Source organism: Chelmon rostratus, chromosome 7, assembly GCF_017976325.1.
Source record: "Chelmon rostratus isolate fCheRos1 chromosome 7, fCheRos1.pri, whole genome shotgun sequence".
Taxonomy (NCBI): Eukaryota; Metazoa; Chordata; class Actinopteri; order Chaetodontiformes; family Chaetodontidae; genus Chelmon; species Chelmon rostratus.
This window is the reverse complement of record NC_055664.1, coordinates 27,837,412-27,846,889: the sequence shown is the minus strand read 5'-3', so window position 1 is coordinate 27,846,889 and position 9,478 is coordinate 27,837,412. Positions and strand designations below refer to the sequence as shown.

The window sequence follows — 9,478 nt, the reverse complement described above, 5'->3', positions numbered from 1 at the left end:
CCAGGAAGTTCCTGTATTTTTAGCGCTGCACGCGTCTCAATTGCTATAGATTTATTTTGAAGTTTTGAACGGAAGATTTATTATAGTGTGACCACTAGAGGGCAGTAAACACCATTAGCAGACAGACCTGATTCCCTGAACTCCAGACAGGAAAACAAGTCTTAAATTCTCTATCTTTGACCAATACGGATGTTAGATTAGATCAGACTTTATTGATCTCACAATGGAGAAATTCACTCAGTGTGATAATCATGTGAACAGCGATCTGTACATGTTATTAATCACCTTTGAGCAGCAAGTAACATTGACAGCCTCTGATTTATTTACAGCAGTGCAGTTCCTCACTATCACCACTGGATGGCAGCGAAAGGGCATGTTTTTACACACACTCATGCCAACTGCGATTACCAGTAGTGTCAAAGCAGAAACGATACCATACATAACAAGTTTACACTTCCTGTAAGAGCTTTCAAAATAAAGCATGAAAAACTCAAATATTAAAGTTGATGTATTTTTCTGCTCAGTGTGAACAAGGAACAAAAAGTTCAAATGACCATTATTTTTTTCATCTTTAATAAGTCTTATTTTTTATCTTTTTATTTACATAGAAGAATAATAATAGTCTCTATGTAAACTTAATAGTTTTCGTCATAACTTTGTAATCTTACACGTTAATGTCTGACTTTATTCAAATTGGGGTTTTTTTTAAAGGTAGTGGGAGGTGTCTAAGTTATGGCTAACAATGAGTATTAGTAGGCGTTTTTTGGCCACATTTGTTTGTTTGTTAACTGATTCTGTTTCGTTCTGCAGGAAACTGAAGTGCATCAGAATTGCTTTTTGTTTTTCTGTGGGCTTGTGGGTAAAAACAATGATAATAATATGGATATTATTGGCTGCAACACGAATAAAAGACAATCTGCTCAGTCCCTTCAACACAATAAAATACGGTACAATATCTATAAAGTTCAGGCTCATATTTTGAATATTTCTGTGTTTCTGCAGGTGGAGATCACTGGTAGGCTCGTATTTTATTGCACAATTTTGTCATCTTACATCAATTTCATCTGCAAAGCTGAAACAGTTAGTCGATCAACTGATGAGAAAAATGCGCTGCAAGAAGTTTAATAATCTATTAATTGTTTAAGTCACTAAATGGGTTCCAGCCTCTCCTCCTTAACTCTGTTTTATATCTGAGGAAACTGAATATCTTTACATTTTTGACTGCTGGTCAGACAAAGACGAAGAAGCTGCGGCAGAGATTCTTCTTTGTCTTCTGACGTTGTATAGACCAAAAGATTTTACTTTAGGAAATGATTGTCAGATTAATTGAAAATGAACATAATGTCCAGTTGCAGCTGTACTAACCCAGCCGACACACTGTTACAATAAATGTAATGCTGACATGTACATACTGCAGGTACAAATGCTTCCAAATTACTTTTTACAACTACCTACTTACCACACAGTTGTCAAACATAATTGATTTTGTTTTTATAACCAAAAAAAGAACAAATTGAAAAATCAACAGTTATTGTCTGACTTGAGTCGTTGGAATGGAGTTTGTATCGTCTGAGCTTTCCTGCTGACCCCTGAATGCACCGCGAACTGTTGTTTATTGTCTGTCTTCTCCACCCACAGGAATCTGTGGACTTTAGGACCTGGAGGCATCTGTGTGTGTGTGTGTGTGTGTGTGTGTGTGTGTGTGTGTGTGTGTGTGTGTGTGTGTGTGTGTTGGGCGGGGTGGATGATGCATTGAGAAAGAAGCTGTTTTCTTTGCTCTGCTGGTTTTTTTACACTCCGGCTGTGGGAGTGGTGGGTTTGCCCTCCTCCCTGAATATCTTTCCCTCTCTCTCTCTCTCTCTGTCTGTCAGTGTGTCTTTACCTCTCTCGCCCCTCCCTGTCACTCTGTCCTCTCAGTCTTCAACAGAAGCAGAAGTCTCAGTAAGTAGCAGAAAACCTGCCGCTGATCATGTTTTTACATGTGTTTGTAGTTTAAATGCAGGTCAGAGCTGGAAGACGTGTGTGTTCTGCTTTTAGAAACTGTGTGTGTGCTGTTTTTGTTCTATGTGTGTGTGTGTGTGTGTGTGTGTGTGTGTGGAAACCTGACACTGGATTGGCTGTGTAGTGTTGAGGCTTCACATATTGTTCAGTCTGGTCTGCAGTGATGGTACAGAAAAGTACAGAAGAAGAATAAAATAATCCAGTCGTACATCAAGTTTAACTCGACTTGAAGCAAACAAAGAGTTAAAGGTGTTTCAGTGAGTTCAGGTGTTGACAGTTAAAGTGAATGGAGGAAGTCCTGACACCCTGTTTTCAGTCAAAGTAAAGCAGTAAAACACTGGAGACAAACAAGATTTTCAAAGTAAAAGTATTCATCGTTACTGATGCATGAGCGGCAGGTGATGTAGCTGATGGAGATAGAACTGATTTCAGTTAGAGCTGTAACAAATACGCTAATACTGATACTCCCCGGTGATTGATTGATTGATTGATTGATTGATTGTTAAAGTTATTCAAATATTTGGCAGTTCAAATGTGAGAGTTTTCTGTTTTCTTGATCACATTGTTATAAATGTAATATTTTAGGTCACAACAAGACATTTGTTCACAGAATATTGTGACCAAATATAGACCAAACAATCAGTTGATTCATTGATCTGAAAAATGTAACCGACAGTGAATCGTTAGTCGTTTCATGTGAAATCTTAACCTGCAGAGTGAGCGGAGCTGCCGCTGGAGAGTTACTGCACTAAATGTATGTGATGAAGTAGAAATGTAAAGTAGCACGGACGCGTACGTGAAACGTGTTTGTTGATCATCATGTTTTCTCTTTCTGTGTCAGACAGCCGCCAAAATGTTTGGGGTGGGTTCTTTCATCAAAGGCATTATTAATGTCGTGAGGTGAGGATGGATGGAGCGAGGCTAACAGTTTCCCTCTGCTTCCAGTCTTTGTGCTAAGCTAGGCTAACTGTGCTGTGGACCTGTATCTCTGACTCTGTTTTCTCCTCCCACAGCAACATCGACCCCGGTCAGTTTGTGCCTTCAGACCCGGTAAGTACGGAAACGGGATGAAGCAGCTCCTCCTCTTCCTCCTCCTGCATCTTCTCCTGTCTGCATTATCTATCGGGCTTCAGCCCTCGCCGGGTCCCGACTCCTGAACTGCGAACAGAAGTTTGATTCATCCTCATTTCTGTGATTTCAGAAGCAAACAAACACTGAATGTCAACATGCTCAGACTGAGGAGTGTGTGTGTTCTAACAGTCGCTCTTTGTGTGTGTGTGTGTGTGTGTGTGTGTGTGTGTGCGCGCGCAGCCTCCACCTCGCAGACCTCTGAACTTCGCTGAGTCTCACGAGAGCGATGAGGAGAAGAACTTCCGGAGAGTTTTCCAGAAGCTGGCCGGAGATGTGAGTCCGTAACATTCAGTCTGAACTCGAGCGTTTCGTTCATCCATCAGGTGTGTTTCAGTCCGGACCTGAACGAGCAGGTTCTGAGGTCACGTGACTGCAGGCCTCTCAGCCAACCACACGCGAGCGCAGAGACTCGTTTGTGGTCGTCTCTGACTCCTCACATGAGGTTGAGTCCTCTCTGTTTCTGGGGCGGCCATGTTTTTGTTCTCCAGAGGAGCCACTGGCCTGATGTCCTGACACTCGGTGGGAGGGTGTAGCGTGAGGCGAAGATAACAGATGAGTCACAGGGCGGACGCGGTCATTATGTTTTACTCTGGTTAACGTTGATGGTCGTGGTGGAATAAACATCGTAGAAATGTGGCGACTCCACCTTCATAAAGCTGATCCTGCTCTTACATCCAGGTGCAAACTGTCTGTAATGAAGTCGGAGATATTCAGGAAAGGTGTTCCAGCTTCATGGTGGACTGAGGCTTTGGTGCAGGTCTGAGTGGTCTCTCAGTGTGATAGTTTCCTGTTCTGGGAGGGGTTTACTGATCCACCTGTTGCTCCACCTGCTCACAGAGTTTCAGTCTTCCTCAGTGGAGAACAGGAAGTTTCTGAGAGACCTGATTGGTCGCAGGTGATTTGGTTTTCATGTAGTTTTTCTCTCCGCCTGTTGTTCACCTGACTCTTCATCACTCTGGTCGCACCTGTCTGCCTGCTGTCGGCCACATTCCGAACTCCACCCTCCCCCGCCCCGCCCTCCCTGTCTTTGTCTGCCTCGTGGTCAGGCCTGGCGGGTTCTGTAGCTTCACACCAGACCTCAGTAACTGAAAGGAAACTGTTCCCTCCTGCAGAGAGTCGCCGTCTTTACTCACCTTCAGTCGCCTCTTCGGCGCTGGAGTCATTTTGAATTCGTATAATTAAGTTGGACCTTGTGGTCTTCCTCCCTGCTCTTCTCGTCTAATTGCGGCTGCAAACACATGAAGAGGTGCATCCCTGCTGAGGCTGAAATCCAGCTGACTGCATCTGCATGAAGCAGTGAAATTCTCTCCAACCACATCAAACGTACAATTTTAGTGTCTCACTTCAGTCCAGTTTGTCCTTTAATCATCACCGGCTGCACGTTAAAGTCTGTGAACAGTCTGTCTGGTCTATTTACATAGTCGGTTTGCATGTTCGTCCTGGACGGATGAACTCACTTCTGTGTATCAGCCGGAGTTTAAATGTCATGTTTCTGTCCTGCGGAGATAAACCGTGAATCAGTTTATGGCGTCCCAGATGAACATGTGTGGAAACGGCTTCAGGGCGTGTTAGACGGCGAGCTCGCTCTCCGCATTCCTGCCATTGTCAGGCAGGGAGGCGCTCGTGCCCGAGGGGCGTTGTAGCGTGTGTGTGTGTGTGTGCGCGCGTGTGGTTTTCTCTGACTCATCAGAGGGGCGTGTGCACCAGTTAGACCAGAACTCAGACCGGCAGTGGGTGGATTTCCTACATCAACAGCAGTAATAAGGCTGAGGATGACGAGGATGAAGATGTCCGTAGTAACTCTTCTGGCACTCACCTGGCCGTGCTGCAGGTGCTGACGGACGCTGAGGGTCCAGGATTCACCACCAAGCCGCTGCTGTTCAAGTTAAAGGAGGGAGGGGGGGGTCACATGATCAGCCTGCGTGTTTTTATGGTTTGTTTTTCAGCAGTGAGTCAGAAACTGATCAAAGGAAATAAAAGGAAACAGCTTCAGTCTGGTTTGAGTCACACTCACATCATGTGACTCACTTTGTTTGAGGGGCTTCCTCTGTGGAAACACACAATCAGTGTGTGTGTGTGTGCGTGTGTGTGCGTGCGTGCGTGTGTGTGTGTGTGTTGACAGGACATGGAGGTGAGTCCCAATGAGCTGATGGAAATCCTCAACAAAGTCCTCAGCAACCGTGAGTCTGCTTTACTGTCCATGAAGGCATTTCTGCACCGTGCTAACAGCTAGCTTGCTCTTGTTCTTACGAAAGTGATTCAGTATTTGCTTTTAGTCAATATGCAAATCGATTGAACTCAACGTTGTTGTTTCAGATGAAAGCCTGAAGACTGACGGCTTCAGCATCGAGTCCTGCAGGAGCATGGTCGCTGTCATGGACGTATCCTTCCACACAGTGTGACGCGAACACAATGCAAGCTGCTAACACAGCACATGCTGCTAACACGATGCAAGCTGCTAACACAGTACATGCTGCTAACACGATGCAAGCTGCTAACACAGTGCATGTTGCTAACACAATGCATGCTGCTAACACAGTACATGCTGCTAACATGATGCAAGCTGCTAACACAGTACATGCTGCTAACACGATGCAAGCTGCTAACACAGTACATGCTGCTAACACGATGCAAGCTGCTAACACAGTGCATGTTGCTAACACAATGCATGCTGCTAACACAGTACATGCTGCTAACACAGTACAAGCTGCTACCGCAATACAGCACCAGTGATACTACGAACTACAGTATGTCAGCGCTAACAGTAGCTTCAGTGATTGATGGATCATTCCATGCCCTAGATATGAGACGTTAGTGTCTTCCATTAGTTTGGTCTTTATATAGGAAACGTCAGCACTAGTTGGGACATTTTCTTGTACTAGTTGAACAATAACTCTTACTAGTCTTACTAGTCTCTCTTTTTTCTGCAACTAGTAGTACTTTGGTCCAACTAGTTCCAACAGAAACCTTATGCAGTATCGCCCTGTGCTACACTAGTAGCACCAAAGTCCCAACTAGTCAGCTTTTTGAAGCACTAGTGGCCCTCTGGCCCAAACTAGAATCTCTGAAAGTCTAACTAGTTAACTAGTGAGCTACAAAAAGTCTGACGTGTCAACTAGTCAACACTCAGCAAACTAGTGCCCTATAATTACATGCACAAGTTAACTAGTGGAGGCCAAAACTATGATTGGTTAGCTAGTTAAAACATCTTCTGACCTTACTAGTTAACTAGTTACAGGTTACACAAGTGAGACATTTTGACTTAACTAGTCAACTAGTGAGGTCCAAAATGTTCTCTAGTTGAATTAATGAAAGCTAAAATGCTCACTAGGTAACAAGTTGATATCTATTTTGATCTCACTATATGAACTAGTGAAAGCCAAAATGTAGAGTAGTAACTAGATTAAGCCTTTTTGACCTAACTAGTGAACTAGTTAAAGCATATTTTGACCATACTAGTGAATTAGTAAGGCTGGCAAATGTTACTAGCTAAACTAGTGAAGGACAAAATGCTCACTAGTCACACTAGTCGTACAAATGCTAATGAGGAGCTGGGAAGAAGTGTGCACCGAAGCTTCCTATTGGCTCTCCACTTCAAAATCAAAAATACTGACCAATCAGAACTCAGGTTTTGTCATTACCCGACTGCTTCATTTGCTTGTTGTGACTGAGGAATTGCAACTAGTTAACAAGTGGCTGCATGTTGCATCTCGCAGGTTAACTAGTCAAGGTGAAGATGATGGCTAGTTAACTAGCCGGGGTTTATTTTGACCTTACTAGTTAACTAGTGATGCTCAAAATGTTTAGTTGCAGTAGTGGCTTCTGAGTTTGACCTTTGACCCGGCTCCCTTCAGAGCGACAGCACAGGGAAACTGGGCTTCCACGAGTTCAAATACCTGTGGAACAACATCAAGAAGTGGCAGGTCAGTTGGCGTCCGCGGAGGAGGAAGACGCTCCTGAACGCTGCGTCAGTCTGCGTTCGGCTGCGTTCAGGCTTCGGTTCTCTGTAACACCTGAAGGAGACGTTTGTTTACCTGTCTGATCCATCTCTGTTGTTTATGTTTGTTGTCTGCAGGGCATCTATGTGTCCCATGATGCCGATGGTTCAGGTGTGATCTGCTCTAAAGAGCTGCCGAAAGCCTTCAAGGCTGCAGGTGTGTGTGTGTGTGTGTGCGTGTGTGTGCGTGCGTGTGCGTGCGTGTGTGTGTGTTTCAAGTATCAAACTAAGTGCGTTTGTGTGTGTGCAGGTTTCCCTCTGAACGACCAGCTCTACAAGCTGATTATCCGTCGCTATAGCGATGAGCACGGCGACATGGACTTTGACAATTACATTGGCTGCCTGGTGCGACTGGACGCCATGTGCAGTGAGTCTCTCCTTCTTCATCCTCACCCTCCTCACCCTCAGTGCAGCTCATATTCACAGAACGACGCAGCTGATTCACCTGTTTTGCCTTTTTAAAATCCCGTAAACTCAGGTTTTACCATTAAGTTCTCTTTTCATTCAACTCTTTCTTGTCCCACATTGTACAATGATATCACATATATTTTCTACGGTGGCCTCACTGGGTCAAATGATATTCTAGATGTGTCATGCATCATTTTATGCACAGTTCATTTATCCACTGAACCTCCCTAACAATTAAAAATAGTGATCGTGCAGCTCAGAGTGTCTGAGGCCATTTTTCTCCTCATCTGTTCGACATGATGTGGATCATCAAGTGAACGACGGGAATCAACCTGTGGAGTCACAGCTTCCCTGTAAAAGTGCTGACGACCTTTTTGCATCAGCTGCTCGTTAAACTGTGCAACAATCAGCGTTCACTTGTTTAAATATTAATACGACTGTATTGATTGATCAGGCGTGTGCATAATGTGTGTGTGTGTGTGTGTGTGTTCTGCAGGGGCCTTTAAGACTCTGGATAAGGACAACAGCGGCTCCATTGATCTGGACATAAAGGAGGTAAAACAAAGTTTATTTCACCAATAACAATAAGAGGAGATAAGATAAACTTTATTAATCCCCAGATGAGGACATTTGGTGATAGAAAACAAAAAAGATGCAGCATAAACATCTGTATTATAATCCTCTCCTTTATGACTTCCTGTGAAAATCCCTGATACTTCCTGATAGGTGGTGTAAGCTTTTTTTTAGTAATATTAATCATAAATAAAACACAGATTGAAATATTTTTAAACCAGGAAACATAGCTGGAGTAACTATTTGTTTTTTGCCCTGAGTGCCGCCTGCAGGCGTTCATTTTCAGGCTGCATGCAGCCTTCTCCAACAAGGCAGTGCAGCCTCAGTAAGAAAAAGAAAATATGAATCCACAGATGAGTGAAAGCACCTGTTGAGCAGGTAAAACATGCAGAGATGCTGTGACACTGACTCTCCGTCTGTCTCTCAGTGGCTCCAGCTGACCATGTATTCATGAAGTGACGGCGGGAAGCTTCTCCTCTTCGTTCGTCTCATCCCCCACTCCCTCCCTTTCCACTTGTGTGTGCTTACGGAAGTGCAATGCTGTTTGAAACCCCACCGTCTCCACGGTAACAGGACCAAAATGCCAGAAGGGCAGAGCTAAAGTCAGGGGAGAAAACTCGGACCAAAGTCGAGCCGATGCTGCTGCTGCACTGTCCTGCTGCTGCCAGGCGGCGGCGCTACGACATCTCCATGTTACAGATTTCTATGTTTGATGTTTTGGGGCAAATTTGAAAAGTTCTTCATTTTTATTGGGCTGAAATCGAGTGTTTAAGAGAATAAAGTGACACAGCTGACATTCAGGTGTTGTTGTGACTTTTCCGTTTGTTCCTGACTATGAAGGAAAGTGCTGATGTTTTACTTTCAGGCAGAAAAGAGTTAAAGTTACAGCCTGGATCACTTCTGCTTCAGATGACAAGAACATAAGACAGAACATATCTGAATATGTGACTCACTGGTTTGTCCTTTTAAAGCTGGGCTGGATTTACATCATAAATGTCCGTAGAGATTTTATAAGGACGATATGAGCTTTAAAAAATGGAGTTTAAGCTGCAGCTCGTGAGGTTGAGTTTGTTGTTATACTCGTGTAGTTTCAGGTGTTTCTTCCCGCAGGTTATCAGGGACTTCACCTCCACAATCTGGAGTTTGGGTCACCTTTGTGAAACCAGGCCTCACTGGGATTAAAGATCTGATTTTCTTGGACAGGGTAGGCACCAACAACAAATACAGATCATAAGACATCATCAACATAACAGAGAAAAGAAATATGCACCAAAATCAGGACTAAACAGAATTATGATTATAAAATGAAATAGAAAAAAATCTAATACAGTAAATTAATTTGCATTCCATGTTAGATCATATCATACG

At 43.7% G+C, this 9,478-nt stretch overlaps 1 protein-coding gene across 2 annotated transcripts; it reads left to right on the top strand.

The window, feature by feature from the left end:
• Positions 1-1,795: 1,795 nt before the first annotated feature.
• On the top strand, positions 1,796-8,910 carry capns1b (calpain, small subunit 1 b). 2 transcript variants are annotated; one of them, XM_041940823.1, is made up of 11 exons: positions 1,796-1,941; positions 2,843-2,901; positions 3,015-3,051; positions 3,313-3,405; positions 5,255-5,312; positions 5,449-5,513; positions 6,987-7,055; positions 7,208-7,286; positions 7,380-7,496; positions 8,034-8,092; positions 8,538-8,910. In XM_041940823.1, the coding sequence occupies exons 2-11, from the start codon at positions 2,855-2,857 to the stop codon at positions 8,562-8,564; spliced, it is 651 nt and encodes a 216-aa protein (XP_041796757.1). In that variant the 5' UTR covers positions 1,796-1,941; positions 2,843-2,854; the 3' UTR covers positions 8,565-8,910. The 2 variants fall into 2 exon arrangements, with proteins under 2 accessions (XP_041796757.1, XP_041796758.1); XM_041940824.1 differs by having other exon boundaries at positions 1,864-1,941; positions 2,847-2,901.
• Positions 8,911-9,478: the final 568 nt, after the last annotated feature.